General features: G+C 35.8%; 1 protein-coding gene across 8 annotated transcripts in view; it reads left to right on the top strand.

Annotated features, from left to right (window-relative positions):
• Mbnl3 (muscleblind like splicing regulator 3) overlaps positions 1 to 16,804 on the top strand; it is a 122,725-nt gene extending 105,921 nt beyond the window's left edge. For 3 of the 8 annotated variants that reach the window (XM_071606137.1, XM_027946985.2, XM_071606136.1), the window contains 7 exons: positions 3,522 to 3,713; positions 4,812 to 5,087; positions 8,648 to 8,798; positions 11,003 to 11,038; positions 13,468 to 13,562; positions 14,667 to 14,740; positions 16,480 to 16,568. In XM_071606137.1, coding sequence (XP_071462238.1) covers positions 3,522 to 3,713; positions 4,812 to 5,087; positions 8,648 to 8,798; positions 11,003 to 11,038; positions 13,468 to 13,562; positions 14,667 to 14,723 — 807 coding nt within the window. In that variant the 3' untranslated portion in view covers positions 14,724 to 14,740; positions 16,480 to 16,568. Of the gene's footprint in view, positions 1 to 3,521; positions 3,714 to 4,811; positions 5,088 to 8,647; positions 8,799 to 11,002; positions 11,039 to 13,467; positions 13,563 to 14,666; positions 14,741 to 16,479 lie in introns of all 8 variants that reach the window. The other 5 variants (XM_071606140.1, XM_071606141.1, XM_071606142.1 and 2 more) reach the window with 5 other exon arrangements.
• Positions 16,805 to 22,551: the final 5,747 nt, after the last annotated feature.

The following is a 22,551-nucleotide window of genomic DNA, read 5'->3' as shown; positions in this document are numbered from 1 at the left end:
TCTGAAATACATTTAAACATCCAGATTAGTTTAGGCTTCAAAGAGAAATAAAATTCAATGTATTAAGAGCCTTTTTTCTTAGGACTGAGGGAGTAGATCTGTGGTAGAGCATGTGCTCAGCATGCACAAGGCCCTGGGTTCAATCCCCAGCCAAAAAAAAAAAAAAAAAAAAAACCAACCTTTTTTCTTTGAAATAGGATTAACCCACAGATAGATTCACTTTGCTCAACTGACATCAAGGGCTATGATATAGATAGAAGCAGGATTAAGTTGCTTACTAAAGCTGAATATGTGAGTTTGCAGGCTGTTAGTCAAAGTTAAGCCCTTGAATGTTCAAATTCATGAAATGGAGTAGTTGCCCTGGGGCAGAGGTGGCGGTGAGAAAACAGAAATGTCTATTGGAAAATAAATAAGCAGCTGGGAGTTCCTGCCTCTGCCCCAGGGCTGTGAGTGGACAAACTTGCTTCTTCTCAATAAACAGTGTTATAGAAAGAAATTTATACCCAAGGAGGAAATGGTCATAAAAGCTTTGATACTGATTTTAAAATCTAAAGACAGCACAGTATAGTTCATGGTGAAATCTTTTAAAGATCTAAGTGTTTTCAGCAGCCCCCTTACACTTTGTATATAGACATTATTTAAAGCTTTTTTTCCCATATGCTTGAAGTATGTAACAGACTAAGTAAGTTAAAATTATTCCAAAGATAATAGAAGTTAACCAGGAAAATTTCCCTGGTGAGTCACCCCCAAAAGGAAAGGAAAAAATAACAGAAGTTCAGAGCTACCATAAAAAGAAGGCATTGCTCATATGTACATTAGACTTAAATATTAAATGATCATTAATTAAATTAATATTGTTAATGATTAGTGTTTTTTTTAATCTGGGAAATTCATCCACCTCCCAATCTTTCAACAGTTTTAGTCCAATGGTTAATAGATATAATAATGGTCTTTTTCTAGTTTTGCAAAAGGCAAAAGCAAAAATTATCCAGGAAAATGGAATGGTGACTTCCGTGAGAAACTTACCACAAAAGTCCCAGAAAAAAAATTAAAACAAAGAAGATTACTGTGTGGTGCAAATATAGAGTTTTTACCTTGAGATCCTTGCTGATTTTGATATAACCATGAATCATTTAGTGAAGTTTGCCTTGTTGCTGAAGCATGCTTGGGTGGCTGTTTCCAAAGGATTTCCTTCTTATGAAATAAAATAATGTCATATCAGCTAATTCCTAGAGTTTCACATCTCATTTGATGAGGTTAGAGACTTTTACATCACCTGGACTTAGTTCGGCTGGGTCAGCCCTAAGATGTTAGTCCTCAAACCTTAAACCCTCTCCCCTGACTACTTCACCAACTTTTCTAGCACCTGGTGTCACCCTTTTCCTCTTAAGCTGTCAGCCACCATGCCTTCTTCACTCACCCCAGTGAGTCTTGCCAGTTCTTTGAGGCCAAATTCTTTCTGTCCTTCATAACATATCAAACAGTTAATTTGATAAATTCAACCAAGGCAGAGTGCTAATGGAGGAGTGCTTACATGTAAATTGAATGTGGCTTGTAACAGGAGCTTCTTGGAGAGTCTGTACTGGTGAAAATTACAAGTCAGCACAGAGGTTGGGGCAGGGAATCTAGGTTGCCCCATCCAGGGTCTATGGCTTCCTAGTCTCCTGTATTTAGAGAAGTTCCAATTAGTGTGACTTAGCAAGTCTAGGCACAGCTCGGCAATATATCAGCTTTTTTTTTTTTTTTTTTAGTGAAAGAAAAAGAAAGCAAGAAAGAACACATGTGATTAGTAATACATAATGAAGGGCTGGCGATGTAGTTAAGTGGAAAAGTGCTTACCTAGCATGTGAGGGACCCTGGGTTCTATTCTCAGCACTGCCAAAAAAAAAAAAAAAAAAGCAATACACAATGAGACAGCAGCAATTACACAATAACTACCTTACTGAGTCACTACTAGAAATACACTACATCTCATCAGATGTATTATTCACTCATTACAGTTCAAATATTTTTAAAACTCATCATTGATTATATCTGTCAGTCATTCACTATGCATTAAGTACTTTAAAGGAGACAAGAGAAATATCAAAGAAATTATGACTACATTGATAAGAAGTTCATGTGTGAAACAAACTGGAAAATAGCACAGTAAAGTGATAAATTATGTGGTTACAGATAATAAAGGCAATACACATATCAAGCTCTTTGAATCCAGGACTTTTAAAAATAAAAAAATCAGTAATAGCCTTTGCATGTCTAAGGCTTTTCTTTATAAGTTGTGCTCTAGTTTGTATCCACCAAGTTATCTTATCTCTTCTTGTCTAACAAGGATCCTTAAAGTATTTTAGGGCCTCCTTTTGAACTATATCATCTGGCCCCCCCTAGATAAACACAAGGCTGGGCAAGTCAAGATTCATTTGTGAAGTAGGACGTCTAGTTAAAGAATAAAAAAATATAATGACCATATCAATCTCATTTTAGGTAGATAGAAAAAATGGTTAAAGTACTTACTTTAAAAAAAAGTTGGTACTGGGAATTGATGCCCGGGGTGCTTTACTACTGAGTTATAACCCTAGCCCATTATTATTATTATTACTACTACCCGGGATTAGACAGAGGGTGCTTAACCACTGAGCCATATCCTCAGCACTTTTATTTATTTTGTTTTTGTTTTTAATTTGAGATGGGGTCTCACTAAATTTCTTAGGCCTTAATCTTGTGATACTCTTGCCTCAGCCTCCTGAATCACTGGGATCACAGGCATGCAGCCAGCCAAGTATTCACTTTTCTAACCTGCTCTTTTCTTCATCAATTCTTTGCTATCTTCCAAGTCAGTAGACTAAGAAAAGAATCAAGGTCAGTGTTTGGTAATACAGGTGGAAACTATGGTATGAAGGGCAGCCTTAGAGCCAAGTAGTACTGATGGGTAAGAGGGAGAAGGGTGGAAAGAAGGGGGGTTTCAGGAGTACCCAAAGTCCACCGGCAGAGTACAAGCCTGTGTGAGGAGACAAGGGAGATTGTCTGTATATGTGCTGTCACTGGTGATGTGGTTTTTAAGTAAAAACAAAAGTACTGGAAAAAATACATTTGGAATGGGCTGGGGTTGCAGCTCAGTGGTAGAGCACTTGCCTTGCACACATGAGGCACTGGGTTCGATCCTCAGCACCACATAAAAATAAATAAATAAAATAAAGATATTGTGTCCGTCTACAACTAAAAAAATATTTTAAAAAATACATTTGGAACAATGAGATTTAAGTTAGTTTATTCATGGCTTAAAATCATGAAGTTTGCTTGATCAGCTTATCAATAAATTTGTTGCTTGAAGAGATTTGTTGCTTTAAAAGAAACTCCCATATAGGCATTACCAGGAGATTAAAAATAAGCCAATCAGAATAGACAATGGTAAACATTGATATGGCTTAGGAAATTCTGATATTTCTGCAAGAATATCATACTGTGCGATAACAGGAAGAATCTGTTTACTTCTAACACTTCTATCCCCTCTGTTAAACATACAGGCTTCTTTTCCTGTGAATCCGTCCCTTGCGGCTAATCCTGCCATGGCTTTCAATCCTTATGTACCTCATCCTGGGATGGGCCTAGTTCCTGCAGAACTTTTACCAAATACGCCTGTTCTGATTTCTGGGAATCCACCTCTCGCTTTGCCGGGAGTTGCTGGTCCAAAACTGATGCGTTCGGATAAACTGGAGGTATTTATGAAGAAATATATAAATACCTGTAAGGTGGATATTAACCTTATGTATAAAGTAACATTTTCAGAACCCAATGTGTTAAATATTTTAAATAAGTACACCCAAAGGTTTTTAGCCTATGGAGTATAATCTCAGAAAAATGTTAAACATTTTATTGCTACACTTATACCTTATTATTAAGTACATTGATTCATTGATACAGTTGGTCAAACAAAGTTTTAAGTGTACCCAGCCTAGACTATACTATGGCATAGGAAGTCTGGGTGAGAATGCTCCTTATACTCAGGCTCCAGCTTTACAGAGTGGAATTACTGTATTTGTTAATGATCCTCTACTTACTAGAACAGTAAACTGGAAAAACAAATTTAATCTAACTCTATGATTGTAAAATGTAAAGTCATATGAATGCAGAATGTACATGAGTCTCATAGTGTTTAAACCTTTTTCTATCTTAAGAATTATGTACTATATAATTAATACCGCATAATACCTAAAGAATCAAAAAGAAGTTTTCAACAGCTTTTGGTTTACTGAAGTCCTTCCATTTTTCCTTAATTGTTGGGGTTTTTTTGTAAATTGAAATAAATGATTAGTTGATTTTGTAGAAAGTTAGCTCCATTGACAGCCCCTTAAATGCCTGGTGATGTACTGCAATGGAATCTGATTGTACATGTAACTCAATCATGGTTCACAAGTTGGCCTTGGAAAACTACCAGTGTGTTGCTGTGTGATAAAGACTCATCTTGAATCTTAAAAAAACTAATTACACTTGAGGCTGTGTATTAACTGGAGGATTAAAATCAGTTTCCCATAATACTTTCAGATACAAGTTTAGGTCAGTGTAAGGAAAATAGAAAAACTTTCCTTTGTGGAGGATGGAATTTTTTCAAAAATGCATTGTCTGTGTTTCCGTCCTATAGTGAATACGGCTTTTGATTAGCCTTCATCTTTTCAGATTTTCCTTAAGTAAATGACAAAATGTATATAATTATCCTTGCATGCATTGGCAAAGCAAATAAAAGCCAACCACCTTCCAGTCATCATACTGATATGTGTGTGTGTCTGTGTCTGTGTTTTTGTGTTTTCTTCTTGAAGGTTTGCCGTGAATTTCAGCGTGGGAATTGTACCCGGGGGGAGAACGATTGCCGCTATGCTCACCCTACAGATGTTTCCATGATTGAAGTGAGCGATAATACTGTGACAATCTGCATGGATTACATCAAAGGTCGATGCTCCCGGGAGAAATGCAAGTACTTTCATCCTCCCGCACACTTGCAAGCCAAACTCAAGGCAGCTCATCACCAGATGAACCACTCGGCTGCCACGGCGATGGTAAGAGCAGACCAGCAGTTGCAGCCTCTCCATTTTGGGGTAAATGATTTATCAAATCAATTTGTCAAATATTCTATAACCATAATGTTGGATAGTCATGAGTGTATCTTAATATGAACAGTCAAGGTTATAAGCTAAATAAAAAAGAACCTATTTATTCTACTTTATTTACTAAGATTTTCTAAAGGTAATTATTTAAAAGCTTTAGTAATGATTTTAACCTACTGTGGCTCTTTCTCCCATTTTCAGAGAAAGGGCGAACTCTATGATTTAAGCAGTAAATTGTTTTTGAGTGCTTTTTATAGTCTAACTACCCTTAATATCCCAGAAAGGCGGAAAGTTGCCTCTGCTCTGTGAACCACTTTTGAGGGCACTTTGCCACTCACGTCCTTAATGCCTTTCAGAACAGAGTACTTGAAAGATGGGATATTAAGTAGGTTCTAATTTCCTAAAGGTTAAGGTTACCTTTCCTTTCTGGAGGCCTGGTGTAGGCAAAGGAGAAGACAAAAGACAGAAGCCTGCTAAGGCTATGGGGAGATTTCCTCAGGACTAAGAGAGGCCTGGCTTTTGTATTGCCCTAGTAAGTCAGTTTTGGGGAAAATATAGTTCTACATAATAACACTGAAAGGTTCCTCAAGTATGTCTCAGCTGTCTATTAAATGTTCCACTTGCTGTTTATTTCTTTGGACAACTGGAACTTTCCTCATGTAATAGGGTATAACAGCCCAAGATCTCAATACTCATCTGTTTTCAGAACTGAACACATTACTTCATGAAGGATCTGAGCACCAAAGTAGAACATACTTGCTTTTTTCTTTTCATTTTTTTTTTTTTTTTTGATCTGGGTAACATCATCTGTTAAGGAATGTTTAAAAAATCTTCATCAAATATTTTTGTCTTAAATGCTTCTGAATGAGGAACTTTTAAGCTAAGAAAATAGCAAGGAATGCAGAAGATAAGCCTTCATTTTTTTAAGAGATAGGATCTGGCATGATGCCCAGGCTGGCCCCTAACTCCTGGGCTCAAGTGATTCTCCTGCCTTAACCTCCAAAGTAGCTGGGACCATAAATCCTTCAGGTATTTTTTGTTTTTGTTTTTGTTTTGTTTTTTCATACCAGGGATTGAACCCTCATATGCTTTATCACTGAGCAATATCCCCAGCCCTTTGTTATATTTTATTTAGATACAGAGTCTCACTGAATTGCTTTAGCCTCTAATTTGGTGAGGCTGGCTCTGAACTCGTGAACCTCCTGTCTCAGCATCCCGAGCCACGGAGATTACAAGTGTGTGCTACCACGCCCAGCAGTCCTTCAGTTTTTTTTTTTTTTTTTTATTACTTATGTTAGAGTTACATAGAGTTAGGAAAGATGTGGGGCTATTAAAGGAGCAAGAATGCACTTGTTCCCCTAAAAAATGAACACACAAACAGGATGAACAAAAAAAATGGTTCGCTTGCACATTTATGCATCTCTCCCCATGCTTGGACATGAGACCTTCATGTTTCTGCCCATTTCTGATGATTTGAGCATGTTTGATAGAATGCATGTTACATATGAGCATCAAATTTCCATCTGGAGAGCTAAGTATTATGTAGTATGCCCTCAACTGATACTTGTGAATGTCAATATAAAATTCCTTCCTGAGTAACAGATCACAGCAGGATCTTAGTTGTAAAATCAATTTAGCCCATAAGAATTTCTTTAAGGTAAGACCAAATAAAAGGAGAGCTTTATGAAGATGTTTAATCTTTTTATAATTTTAAGGATTCAGAGTAGAAATGCTTTATAAAAGGGGAGTTTTTACCTTTTGCAGACGTATAGCTCAGATTGACTTTGTTGAGAGCAATTTGCATACATTAAAAAAAAAACTTGGATGGACTGGGGCTGTGGCTCAGTGGTAGAGCACTTGCCTAGCATGTGTGAGGTACTGGGTTCAATCCTCAGCACCACATAAAAATACATAAATAAAATAAAGGTATAAAAAAGACTTGGAGGGTTGATAATTATTTCATCCACACTTAACTACAACTTTGGTAAGTTGGCAAGATTGTGATGAGGGCATTGAGGCCCTGGCCAGTGTTGATTATTGAGAAATACTTAATGGCAGTATAAGCACCAGCCAATCAGAACTGGATGCTAACCTGTCAAGATAGACCCCAGCAGTAAATCAACAGTACTTCCTTGCCAGGAACCATGAATCAAATGTCCGTCTAGGCCTTTCCTCAATCTGTAGTTTACTGGGCAACACAAGTTTGATTCTGATGATCATACATGCTCCTAACTTTCTAGAGAAAGGGACACCCCCCCGATACTAAACCAAGGGGAAATCTTTTAAATAACCTGTCCTACTCTATTGAAGTCTTCAGGTAATTCATTTTCCCTCAAAGGTGATAAAAGGCCTTCAAAATGATCAATTATGCTTTAAAGTTTATTATTTTAGTCATGATTTTGCCACGTCTTTCTCTCAGATCAGTTTGGAAATCTAAAGCTACTTGGTTTATTTTCATCTCACTTTTTTAGGAGATGGAAATAAACTAAGAAAAAGCAGACCTGTCACACTGTGTGCACTGATAGCAGAGTCCCCAAAAGAAAAACGAAATAGCTTTAGGCCCTTGATAGCCACAGGAATAATAAGGTCATGGCATAAGCCTTTTTGCAAGGCTAGTGACTCTGCACAGGTGTCAGTATCTCATTAAGAATTTGGAGCATACCTAATGGTTGTTGCTGGGGCATGTTTTTAAAGTAATGTGCAATTTGCTGAGGGGAAAAAATATAATGTTAAACTTCTTCAATGGATCTGGAGCAGGTCTGAGTACTATAAGCACAGTGGGATTTTGAAAGAAATGTAGACATGAAAGAAGGGTTTAAAAGGCTGATAGGTTTTAGAATTAATCCTTACAGGATTTAACAAAGCAAATGGTGCATAATAAAATGCACAGTGATCCTCTATAAAACAGACCTGCATATATTTTGCTTAACTATATATCATACCCAGGTGTGTTAGGTGGCAGCGGAGGAATGATTGACTTTCTTTTTCCTTACATGTGAGTTAGGAAACATACACTTCTGGGATTTGAACCTGAGGTCTTTGTATTAATTAGATTGTGTTTTGTAGGGCCACGGTGTCAGACTCCAATCTAACAGCATCTGTTTTATCATCTGTATGCCTCGTATCTCCTAGATCCATATTGGAATTTTAACTGGCAGGATTTTCTTTGCTGCCATACCTGTTGCTTCTGCTAATCTCATTTTTACAGATTAATAGATGAGCATTTCTGTGATGTTAATTGTAAATGTATTTGCTGTAATAGTTTTCTGTTGCATCCTGTTCAAATGAGGTCTCAATTAGGGATGTTGAAAAGCTTTTATTTTTTCCCTGGTATTTTTATCTTGTGTTTTGGCCTAACTGCTTATTCAGTGAACTACTTCATCTCTGCAGTTGGTTACCTTGCTGTGCAGCTGCTGCTTATTGAATGTCTTGCTCAATGGATACCTTTACAGAGAATTCCCAGCCATTCATTACATAACTACTGCTTGTTTGATTTGACTATATTTTTTACTCACTCTGTTACTTGTGATTAACCCATCCCTCCCCCACAGGCCCTGCAGCCTGGTGCACTTCAACTGATACCAAAGAGAACGGCCATTGAAAAGCCCAACGGTGCCACCCCGGTCTTTAATCCAAATGTTTTCCACTGCCAACAGACTCTGGCTAACATGCAGCTCCCACAGCCGGCATTTATCCCAACAGGTGAGAACACAGCGCTGGGCACCTCAAGTTTAGTGATGTTGTGAATGTATATGATGCAAAGCAACTTTCAAAGGGCTTTCATGGGAGAAATATCCACATGCATTTTGACTGATTAGAAATAAAACAAGGCAATTATGCTTGATCTGTTAATACTTGTCAAACAACCTGTTTTTCTATGATTCTGAAAATTAATGGTTTGGAATCAAAGTAGGAGAAATTCTTAACTTTTTTTTTTCTTCTTGTGATTGATTTGCTTGGTTTGATCTCAACTAATTCCTTGACTCTTAGGTATCACTTTCACAGACAGCACGCTGCTACCCGCCAAAATAAAATAAAATAGAAAATAATTCCAGCATCAGCATTACAAAACTCTGTAGTCCATAGATTGTGATATACCAAAGGCAGTTATTTTAAAACTACCCTTAAATTTACATGAAGTATAGTATGGCACAGTATAGTATATATAAAATAAGAAGTTTTAGCTTCTAACTCCTGAACAAGTTAATATGAAATCATAGCAGTTTGTTACACTTTCTGATACTTTGTAGCATATTTTGTATTACCTCCTACATTCATCTATATTTAATAGTATAACAGTTTTTTGAGCCTAATTGAGGAGAAAATTTAAAGCCAGAATTTCATTCAAATAAATATCATATATGCAGAAAATAATTTTCTTCCAGTGGTTTTTACTTTAAGAGTAAGCATATGGTGCCTTAGGAATAAATTGAAAATACTAACCACTGAAAATAAAAATAAACTTTTTTCCCCCAGAAAAAAATGTCCAACTTTGGAAACTATTATTAAAAGAAAATAATATCTGCTTTAAAATTCTATTTGGAAAGCCTTGCTAATTCTGAAAACATGAAGAACATGTAGAATATATACTACAACTTGGAAAAAACAGTTAATTAATAAATCAATCTGTTAATTAATTGTTTTAAAACCAATCTTTCATTACAGACCATGGACTTCTTCATGACACCATTTAAGTTACACACATTTATGTAAATAGTTTCTCAGGAGGAAAAATTGAATTCTTTAGTACATTTTTACATCACTTTATAAAAAGTAACTACTGATATCTAATTGTTTTAGACTTTTCCCCAAAACCTAAGAAAAAATATGCTATGTCCACAAAGTAAAAAAGGGAACCATTGTGGGTTGAGGTAACTTTATTTCTGGTGGGTTTTCCATTCAAGATTTTTAGTCATTTGCCAGGCATGGTAGTATATGCCTGTAGTCCCAATGGTTTGGGAGGTTTAGGCAGAAGGATCACGAGTTCAAAGCCAGCCTCAACAACTTGGTGAGGCCCTAAGCAACTCAGTAAGACCCTATCTCTAAATAAAATATTAAAAAGGGGCTGGGGATATAGCTCAATGGTCAAGTGCCTCTGTTTTTAACCACTAGTATCCCCCAATAAAAGATTTTTAGTCATTTCCTACCCATTAGATCTCTCCAGTTTGGCCACTTCCATTTGTATTATAGAATGAGTTGCATAGCTCAGGAGTATTAGCCAAGGTGGTTGAATGTGGAAAAATATACATTGTTCACTCTACATTTCCTTTTACATTTCCTTAATCTATTGCTTTGTTTAGAAGTTAGACTTCTTTTTTTTTTATGCCAGTTTTGGCCAGTATAAAATCTAGATTTACATGCAAAAAATGTGAGAAAATTTCCCTTTCCTTTAATCAATAGCAAAATGAAAAACCTCTCTGGCTGAGGTCCCTTTCTTGAGGGAAATAATCTTGTCGTATGTTCATAATGAAGTCCTCAATTTCAATGAGCTGGAGGAGGCAGTGTTAATAGTTTAATGCTCTAAATAGGAAAATAGGCACCAGATACAGATATTGAAGCATGTTTTGAAAAGACTATGTGTAACAAATGAAATTTTTATGATAAAAATTACTTATGACATATTTGCCCAGAATAAATATATAATTTAAAAGAGATAATTTCTTTACAGAAAAATTAAAGTTCATTTTTTAACCTAAGAATTCAAGAATTACTTTGATTAACTGGGTTTGTCATCTTAATGCTAATCTGTAATTATAAGCATGAAGGATTACTGGATTTGCATGTGCTGATTAATTGATATTTCAAATAAAGTATCTTTCTAGTTAAAAATTCATTTCCATCTGTAAAGCCTTAATAATGAAATCTCTCTTTTCTTTACTTTCCACGCTTTTCTGCATGGTGTACAGGGCCAATACTGTGCATGGCACCCGCTTCAAGTTTTGGTAGGTTTTATACAAAAATTCTCAACTTTTTCTAATCTAAAAAATACGTTATTCTACTGTGATTATGAAAGAGATGGGTGACAGAATTATATGATTGGTCATTTTCTGAGTATTTAACATTTACTATGGTGCTTTGTGGAACTAAAATAGTCCTATTTTGTCAAGTCCTAGGTGGTTGCCACTGTGGCCAAATACTGACCCTGCCATTTTTCTATTTCCATCCCCCAAATAATAACAACTGACATGTTTCTTTTCCTAGAGAAACTGGGCAATTTAAATACAATAGAATGGTACACTTAAAAAAGAGAGAGAGAGAGAGAGGGCTGGGGATATAGCTCAGTTGGTAGATTGCTTGCCTCACATTCAGAAGGCCCAGTGTTCAATCCCCAGCACTATGAGAGAGAGAGAGAGAGAGAGAAACTGGGCAATTGTATATATATATAATTTTAAAAGTGTAAAATATTTCAAATGTCTAAAGTACAATGAAACAGTTCCTCCCCTAAAAGGTTATCCAGATGACCTAAGCCATTCAGTACTCGGATGTTAAGAAAGAATGACCTAAGCAAAACATTCTTCAGTGTTCTGTGCTGAAATCTGTAGTGTTCTAGGATGAAGTGCCATCTGCACAGAAACTAGACACAGCAGAATCATTTTAAAATGACTCTTTGGCAGTTATGAGATTTTTAGCAATCAGTTACGTACAGATCCTTTAGTTAGCCACTAGCCACCAACACAACCTGGTAGCCATCTCCAAGCCATTTTGCCCATCACTAATACTGAAAAGGATGAGAAAGCAACTGGGGAGTTTACAGGTCCTAAACTCCTCATAAGAAGCAGGAACAGATCAGGAGAAAATAGCTTTTTTTCAATGCAGGGAGGAAAGTCCCACCCTTTACAAACCCACAATCTCATTCCTCCCATCCTTTTTGAGAGTTTGCAACAACTTGACATCCATCCCATTAGTGGAGTAGAGTAGTTACAGTCTCCAAAGGCACTAACAGGCTTATGCAGATAAAATAAAAAGGTCAAGATGATGGCCACATAGAAACAGCACTCACTACATAGTAAGTTCTGACCCCTGACAACAGGAGTGAGGCCTCTGTTATTGAGGGATTAGCTTGCCCTATAGGAATTAACAACATGTCCATTGATACTAACTGGAACATTCTGTGCATACAATTAGAAGAACAGACTTCTGCAAGTTTGAGATATGTGTCTCTGTGTTGACATTTGGTGACCTGTTTCTTGGGGATGTTTCCTTGTCCTTTTACTTTCAGAGCTCTGCTTAGGAATGCAAATTGCATGCTTTAGTGCTGCTGCTTCCTGTGTAGTTGCTGTGCTCCCAAAGGGGAAATAAGATTGTTTTTCAAATCAGCATGTGAGACAATAAAGGGATAACTGTAGGTGATAGGTAGCTAGAGTTGAGTGGAAGGGATAAGTATGGAGTTTCTGTTAATAGCCATTTGGGATAACTTTTTGGTTTCTATAACATTACATGTGGCCATTCACTTTCTCAGTAGCCTTTCAGAAAGTCTGAATTCAATTAATAAAGACACAATAAGTTATCGTATACCTGCCAATCACACATCAATTTCCTGCTTGACTTTCCAAAGTAAAATGGAAATCAGAAAAACACAGAAAACTTTCAGAAAAAAAAACTAGAGAAGGCAAAGAAAAAACATCCTGAAAAAGATTTTACATTTTCTACCCATTGTAGCACTAATACTGGTTGTGAAGACAAAATTTACTATGAAGGGCTCCATGTATATGTTTGATAAATAGCCAAAGTTTCCAAGGAACTTGTCAGAGGTGTACCTAAAAATCTGCACAAATAGTCCATTGAGGTCTTCATATCTGCTCCCCTACTACATATCCACCAATTAAACTACATTTTTTATTTGCAGGCAGATCAGGTAAGTATACATAAAACTGCCCCTTTGCACTTGCAAATCCAATGGCAGTAATTCATGTCCATAAAAGTCAGTGAATTCAAACACAAATCCACAATTCCCTAATCCCCTTTAAAATGTGCAACCAGTTACTCATCTGCTTAACTAGCTTCAGATAGATAGCCTGGTAGTATTAGGTATTTTTTCTTATACATTCATTATAACCCTTTTTGAAAATTTGACCTATTGAGTCAACTACAATACAATACTGCTCAAAAACTTACTAAATGTTGAGAATGGTTCCTTTTTCCTTAATGGTAACTATAATTGGATTTCCCCTTTTCTCTTTTTAAATTTCCCTCCTCCCATGCCGTGTTGCTTTGCACTGACTGTGATTGCATGTTGCACCCTGGTGTTTCCATCATGATGATGTCACTTGGCTTGTTGCTGTGATATCTACCACACCCCATTCCATGAATGTCATCATTGCATAAATGCTCCGCCCTCCTGTGTGTCGCTTCCATGGTTTCCTACTGAAAGTGCCCATGATGCACGGTGCTACACCTACCGCTGTGTCTGCCGCAACAACACCTGCAACCAGCGTTCCCTACGCTGCAACAACTACAGGCAATCAGGTTTGGCCATTTATTTCACCTGTTCAGACCTAGAAAACTACAATATGTTGGGAAGGCACAGTGTATGCTTTTTGGATTGGCGAGAGACACTGATCCATGTATTTGCATGTTTCTTAAGCAATTGTCACATTTACAAATTTTACTTTTCTATACATTCTAAGATGCTGTATATACTTTGCCATTCATCCCAAGGGTGATTGGTGGGATTCTATTCATTTTTAATCAGTGAACAGATGTCATTCTTGATATTCTGTAACTAATTTTTTGCTACCATACCAATCCTGAAATGTATATACTGTACTATTTCATAAATGCTTTCTCATTGGTCAAATGAGAATTGATTTTATTTTCCTATCATTTTTTTTTATTATTGTGCTTGAACTTGGACTTAGTACAATCATCACTTTTACTTTCAGATACATTGGAAAGAAAGCAAGGCATCACATTTCTTTCCAAGGCACAGATATCCTTATCATTACCCAATGATTACATCAGACATTCCGTCTCATACAAACATTAGATGTGCTTTTGTTGTTTTGATTTTCATTTTCTTTAGGTATTTTTCTGACAGAGTCACTGGCAAATTAGTAGTATTTGGGGAGTCTTGAAATTTAAGATGGTTACATATGTATGAATACCGCACAATGAATCTCCATATCATGTACATCCACAAGACTGGGCTCCTAATTAAAATAAGACATACTCCATGTTTGTATAAATATGTCAAGATTGACTCTACTGCCATTTATAGCTAAAAATAACTAAAAAAAAGAAAAAATAAAATATGATAATTATTGAATAATGCTGTTCTGCCATAGCCAAGTGTTAACCATGCCCACAGACTAAAAATTCCTCTGCTACTTAAATTACAAGCATGATCACCATGAAAAACACAGAGCATTAATTAATTATGGAGCAAACCACATTCTAATCTGTGCTTTGCTATTAGTGGAAATGGTTAATATGTCTAAAGTTTAAAAATTATATCTAAGGTTTTCTGTGAAATTGATTATCATCATTGATTACCATGTCCAAGCAGTGAACAAAAGAAACAGAATTCTCTCAAGAAATCATTTTAATCTAAAATCTTTTTTACTACTGTAGATACCCCAGTTATCAATAGATGAACTGAATAGCAGCATGTTTGTTTCACAGATGTAGAAGTTACCAGTAGAACAGTAAGTTTCTTTAAGTATTAATATAAATAATATTTTTAGGTTTTATCTTTTTATTTACACAATGTATTTGCTACAGCTTTGCTAAATATTTTCATTGAAATATCACTTATGACTTAGATCTTGATGTATATATTCTAAATTTTCCAAATTGAAATGAGAAAGCAAAATGCAATTTTAATATGGAAATGACAGCTGATAACTGGGAAATACAACTTACAAATTCTGCAATGGTTGCCTGTTTTTAAAGAAGTGTGATTTGTTAGCCAAAGATACAAGTTGCTTTTGAACTCTAATTCCTAAACATTTTTATAGCTTTATTTTTTTATTGAAGTAAACAAAGTAGAGCCAGGGATGTAGCCCAGTGGTAGAGTGCGTGCCTAATATGTGAAGCCCTGGGTTCAATTCCCAGCACTCCCCCCAAAGTAATATTTGTTAGGATTTAACTGAGATGATTATCTTAAAGACAGTGTCATGCTTCTCAGATGACATTGTGGAAAATAGTGCATTTACAGTCAGCTGCCTTATGTTGCTTCCCACATAAGTCACCCAGAATTGCTCCAGCTGTTTCGAGTTTTGAGTAGCATAATCAAGTGATTTAATCATTACTTTCATTGAAATCATGTTATTTTAAAATTCTTTTGCTCTTGGATTTTTCCCCTATGCCCTTGATCTCCTCTTTGCCTAGTATGGAGCCCATGGTAGCACATACTTTGAGCAATCATGCACCTGAACCTGTGTCTTTTGAAGCCACTTAAGAGAGCTAGGTGTATTAATTCTAGAGACTTATTAAATCTAAGTGTACCAACTCTGAATTACATACGTTAGTCATTGAAAATTTGAAGTTCTCACAGCCGCATTGTCATTTGAAGGAGGCAGCAGTTATGTTCCCAGCTAATCCTTCTGTGCTGCTGAGGATACACAGGCCACCAACTCTGTTTTGAACAGAGCTGATTGCCAGATGTACAGCAGATAAACAAGTCCTTTTCATCATAAGGACTGTTTTTTAAAAAAGACACTTCTGAATCCATGGGATAACAGAAGGAAGCATAGATGGTAATAGTTTTCAGGGATGTTTTTGGGATAGTGGCAACTTGGGCAAAGCACCATACATGAGAATGTAGATTTTTTCCAACACCTTGCTCCCTTTTCAATGGCTATGCATGTCAAGGTAAACAAAAGTCATAATTATAATTAACTTTCTAACAAAATACACTTGGGAAGAATGATTCTTTTTACTTGTTTCCATTGGAAAAAGTAGAGGCATTTGATATGTAAGAAGTGTTGAAAATTTCTCCAGAGGTCAAAACAGTTTTATACATTGCTTTATGCCCAACTTAGGCTATTTCTGCATGGCTTTAAAACACTCTGATAAAGTGTGAAGTTTACTTACTATTGGCATATTTCAAAGTGTTTGGTATTGAACATGTTTTTCCAGTATGTACCTGTTGAAGGAGATCAACCAATGGGTGGATGATCTGCAAAAGTTTTGGTATTGTATAGATAATGCCTGAAACAACGTATCTCTTTTAATTGAGGGCAGTTCTCCACAATAACTCTCACTGGAAGTTTCCCATAGACTGTCATAGCTGTCGCTATTTACTGATCATTCACAACAGCCCTATTTTCACAGATGCATAAACAAACTGAAATTCAGAACTGAAGCAAGAACTAGTATCCTAACTCCTAGTACAGTAACCCTTCAATATGTCTCACTCTTTCTCTTGTTTTTACCATTTCAGTCGAAATTCTGAACAGCAGAGTCACGGAGTACCGGAATCTCTCCATGAGAACCTCCATATGGCCTTTCTATATGTATTCTCAAATGTCCTCTTCTACCAACACAACAATAAGCATGGTGCAGTCAATATATTAAGCAGAGAAAATGTACCAGCCAACAAATTTGAATAAAAAATGAAGCATTAAAAATCAGCGAAGATGGTAAAACAAGACCCATATAGAAAGCTAATAACTACTACCCATCTTGTTTGAATTATCAGGTAGAATATGACCATAAAATTTGTGATTTTCCAATAACCAGTATGCTAAATTAATTTCCACACTGTACTGTTGGCTTACTCTACATTCTTGGTGGATAAATGTTTATCTGTTTTTGAAGTGTTACCTTACTATTGTGTTTACAGGATAGTCTATTGGGTTGATTTAGAATGTAACAAATATGTCCAGTACCATCTTCCCCATCATTGTGTTGTACTGGTTTGGGTTGAATTTAGTCTTATATACTATAGTGTTTTGCTGTATATGTGTGGTGTTTGGTAAAAATTAAAATGTTACTAGTGGGGAACAGAAGTATATGTGCTTGAAAACATGACAGGATTATGTTAATATGCTCTCTTTAGAATCTTTCTGTAGGTTTCTAGAGGCAGATATGTAAAAGGCCTCACTTTTGAGTGTGCACAAAACCTGGTCATAAACATGCATGTATATAATTTGTACCTGTAGATCTGACCCTGCATAATTCAGTAAGCTTGCTAGATTTTTTTTGTGAGAGAGAAATAATTACCACCCAAAGTAAGGAACTTCTTCAAACATGAACTCCTAATACACTCCTCTTAAATGGCTTAAAAATGGAGAATTTGTCCTTTTAATTAAGTTCTCAGCATTTATACTAAAAATGATATAAAGTACCCATTACATTTTTTTTGTATCTCAAGAAATCCTGTCTCCTAGGTTGAGTGTCTAAAATTGAGCCATTTGTCATCTTCAGCTGAGAAACTGGTACTTGGGAGCTTAAAGGTATGCTAATTGCAGGTTATAAATCAAACAGAAAGATGGGGGCGTGGAGATAGTTTTTACATACTGGCAGAAAGTGTGTAAAACCATTGCAATGTAACCTTTTACACAAGTGCCATTTCCAAATGCAAATGGCTCATGCTCTTTAGACTACTCTTTGAATAATAAATAAGATGCAATCTAGCAAAAGTCAGTCAGGGTGAAAGAGAATTGGTTCCAAATGAGGCCTTTCCTCCCCAAATGGACAATCTTCTCTATTGATCACAGAGGGAGCCTGAGTACAGGTTCAGAGAAATTGTAGGGATGGGGGCAGGGAGACATTTAAAATTACTCTTTGGTTTATGCAAAAGAACTTGAAAAGGTGTCCACAATTGTCTTTAGCTTAAGTTTAACTGAATTTCCAATGCTGTTTAACATTTTAGTGAAGGAGCCAGCACCCATGACATGTGACAAGTGTTTCCCTGGCCAGATTTTAACATCAGAATCCTTTGCATCATAAAGCTTTTTTATTGTTTGGACTCATTAACCTTTTTATATGTTCATAGAGAGATATTAGCACACTTTGATTAATATAGAGAGGCTATATTCCACAGAGATGAGCTGAATTTTCATTACTAATACTTATAAAATAGTTGCACACAGTAAAAATAGAAATTAATCCATTCCTGTGGTATATACATAGCATACCTCCTCCATTCTACTGAGTTATTAACATTACTCTTATACAGTGGTAGAAACGTGATATTTTACACAAATTAGATTTAATATTTTCTACTAAATATATATTCTCCCATGGGAAAGTATAAAAACATAAAATATATATGTTGTTTTTCTCCTTCATGAAAATGACAATCAAAGAAAAAATCTGATTTAAGATATCAAAAGCCAGCTGGTAGGTTTGAATTGTAGAACAATAGAGTTGGCAAAGATTTTTCACAGTTGATCAAACTAAGACCCAGAGCAGGTAACTTGCTCAGGGGTACCCAGCCAACTGTAGGACTCAGAACCACCAGTTCCTTCTCCTCACATTTTGCTTCAGAACATTTCAGACTCCATAGGCAAAGCCTGAGCAAAGCAGTTTGGCTCACAATAAAAGAACAAAATTATCCCAGGTAGTTTGTATCCCGTTGATCTTAACTATCAATCCAAATCCTGGTCAACAGTGATTTCTAGTCAGTCTTGCTTGTATTGAGCCACTGTTATCTGTTAACAGTGTTACCTGGAGCAAGAGATCAAGAGTTGTCCTAACTTTTCCCAGTGGACTCTTTGAACCACTTAATTTGTTTCCTAAAATCTTAACACTGCTAGAAAAGAAAGTAGAGTATGCCTTTTTGAAATGTCTTTTGTATACAACTGAATTTTGTATAATCTGTGCCAGTGCCTCTCCAGAATGGCAGATCTGATCACATAAATCCAGGAAGGAAGCACCTGAGCTGATCAGTGGAGATGAAATTTTTGTGCAAAATGAACTTTTATGGAGTTTGACATTTTGATGCAACATACTATCTCATTGAACTTTTTAAACTTGTGGTGTGATGTACAGAGACAACAAACCTAGAGTTCAGCTGTTTTCCTATTGCTTTAAGCACTAGAAGACATTAAAAATGGCTTATTTGTAGTAAGAGATTCATGGGGGATATCCATGATAGTTGTATTTTGGAGCCACAATTTTCTATACTGTTGGCATTTTTAAAGTTGTTATGTAAATGAATTTAAAGAAAGAAAACTCAAAGCCCTAAAGTTTTGATCAAATTCAACAGAGTTTTGAGAGAAATGAAATTTTAAGATAGTACTCTTTAAGCTAGTTGTGCAATGACTTATTAAGATTATCTTTTTTTTCAAGAGAAAACAAGACCAATAAGTCATTAGACTATAAATTTCAAGTTATAAAGACAAGTCACAAAATCAGTGACTCTAAGCAAAAATTTACTGAATGAATTGTATATATGAAATTCTAATCACTTGTGATTCTTAGTTAAAAGTTTATAATCTTTGTAGTTTACAAGGGCCTCTATTTTTATTTATCCAAAATTATGGGTTTTGTCCATTTTTCTCAGCCTTTTGCAGAACTATGCAAGAGTGCTGAAACTTGGATGAAATGGGTCATCCATACAGAAAAAAGTAATCTAAAAATACCTTTTAAGAGGGTTTTAGTAGTTTCAATTTTTACCAAAAGCACTATGTGACCATAGCATAAGTATATTTTAAAGAGGGATTAAGATGAAATAAAATAATGGATTCATAAAATTGCTGTTTAAATACAGTATTTACTTTTGCAATGAGAGCATGATTCCATTCCCAGCTGTTGCATTTCATTTCACATTTCTAGATTAGTCTTTACTTTGTAGTTAACCATGAAAGCCATCTTCTCCCAACTCCATCCATTTCTGAACATGCTAAAGCACTTTGATCTTGCCATGAGTGTTGTCCTACAGCACTGGCTGTGTTCACTAATGGGAGCCCTTAGCTCACCTGCTCTCCAACTTGGGAAAATGCCAGTACCTTCTCCCTGCCATCAGCAGGAACCAACTGAAATTAGCCTTTACAGCCTGAATCACTTTTTAATGCCATGACCAGTGAGCATAATGATGATGTCTGAATAAGGAACCAGATTTACAATTGCATTTAATGAAATAAGAGAGAAGGTTCATGTGCTACTTGTAAAGTTATTTGGTTCTTTTTCCCCCTCTTTGGAGAGTGTCGATGAGGATGCTCTCAGGTAAAGTGCAACCACAAGTTTCTTGAGTTCTTTTAGTCTGTAGAGTAGGCTGTGGCACTCAGAATGATTAGAAACTGGAGTCTTAATTCTTTTCATCTCTCATACATTGAAATAAATACAAGTAAAATTTAGGCAGGAAATTTGATTTCCCAATTTGATAGATTTAGTAACATAGTGGCCTAGTTTAACAAGTACCTGTTGAAGGCAATAGAATAAGTAGCATTTAAAAAATATAACTTTTTTTAGAAAATGTAGTTGCTAGTCTAATCAACCTGTAAATACATAACTACAAATATAGGTTTCTGAGCACCATCACTAATTGGTGCCGTGCTTTCATTTTTTTATTGTTAGCTTTTAAGATTCTTATTTTATTACTTTTTGTATCTCTAAGTAACTGATGGATTTAATTTTGAAGGAGAGTTAGGGAAAGTGTAAGTTTTTACTACATATATTCATTCCATCTGGATAAGTTCTAAACTGACATTGAAGCATGGCAAATGTAGATTACAGTCCATAACAACTCTCTACAGTTCACAGTTTAAGAACAAATTTACCTTTATACAAAAAGAATAATTATTAACTAATTATATTTAGTCGTTGCGTTGGCAACAAAACTACAACATGGCTACCTTTAGACGTTGTATGTGTGTGTGTGAAATTTTTATTTGTAAACTATACATGGTTTGTGACAGTATGAGCATGTCGAAGCTACAGCTCAAAACTCAGAAAACAGATATGGTTGAATTTTTTTTTAAAATCCCTAAGTCTCATGTGAAAGCTGAATTTGTGACCTTGTGTGACTTTTGGGTCAAAAAGTTTACAACACACGGATTTTAGAGTCAAGCTTTATAGTTTATAGAATTTGTTGTGTGGATTGGGTTATTCCTCAGTATTTTGACATCAAAACATAATTGTTGAATATATAAAATATTACCTGACTCTTTTTTATAACTAAAATTATCCTAGTCATGTAACATCTGTAGCTGCAAAATTTCTGTTTTACGTATACAATTACATGAGGATTAGAGGATGACTAAAATATATTTTGAAATCAATTCATATTTGCAAAACCATACATAAAGATACTGTGGAATGACCCCTTGACAGTGTTTAAGAGACATATGCTGCCGTTACCTGATTGTCTCAGTTAGGGTGCGGATGTGTGAGACACACCTTTTTTGCACTTATGTACATAGTTCATGAAAGCAATCCTTGGAGCTTTTTTTTTTTTTTTTTTAACGTAAGAAGTCTGTGATGATAGTGGAAACATTAGTAAGAAAGAGTTATTTCTAAGGCCTTGAGAAGGAGGATTTTTTGCTTTGCTGTTGTGGATGCTTTTCTAGTTTGCTACAGCTCACTATAAGAAAAGGCTGGTAACAGAGAAAAGGTCAACTTTAGCTAACAGCACTAAACAAGAGCAGAAGTATTTCTTTCAGCAAGACAACTAGCAATGATTGTTTGCTTTGTGAATTAACCCCCACTGGAAACACACACACACACACACACGCACACGCACACGCACATGCACACACACACACCAAGTGGGTGTCTAGAAGGAATTTACTTTTTTAATGATTGCAAGCAGTTAAATATACTTTAAAGTTACAAAATAGTTATTCTCATTATGTTAAAATCAGATTTCATCTTTCCCAGATAATTATTGCTATATGCATCAGTTAATATGTATGCCAACTAATGTGTATTCCAGGAATAGTCAAATTGTTACTGTTGACCTCTATTCCTCCTTTAAGATTCAGGCCCCCAAACAAATAGGCAGTCAAAAGAGCTTACTTAACAGTTAAGTGTGACCAGTATAGGGCAGTTGATCCCCTTCAACAAAGGAAAACAAGCTTCTGACACAACTTTGGAAATAACTTTATTTACATTATACCTGCTCAGTGGAAGCTATTTTCTGACCTGGTTTTACTAGATTACAGAGTACTTTGATGTGCCACTGCAGCCTCCCAATATTTTGTTTTAACTAAGAAGAGAACTAGCCAAAATCTTCCATAACATAGGAGCTGAAAGAGAATGTTTCAATCTGATCATTTCTGCCAGTTTTATCTCCACACCAATTGCAAATAGACATGGAACTTTCTTATCCTGCCCAGGAAATGAGACAGGAAATGTTGAGGTTAGATAGGTTAAGGGAAAGATCACTCTAGGTCTTTTAAGTCCTTCACAAATTGGGACATGTAGCTCTTGTTCTCAAGAAGCCCATCCTGGGTTTAAGAGAGCTGCAACTGGGGCATAGCAGCCCATTTTTCTAGTTCTCACAGGATAGAAAATAGAGCTAGGGATGTGGCTCAGTGGTAGAGTACTTGCCTAATATGCGCAAGGC

This window comes from Marmota flaviventris, chromosome X (assembly GCF_047511675.1).
Source record: "Marmota flaviventris isolate mMarFla1 chromosome X, mMarFla1.hap1, whole genome shotgun sequence".
Classification (NCBI taxonomy): domain Eukaryota; kingdom Metazoa; phylum Chordata; class Mammalia; order Rodentia; family Sciuridae; genus Marmota; species Marmota flaviventris.
Note: the sequence above shows the minus strand (reverse complement) of the source record. Positions and strands in the feature narration are given on the sequence as shown.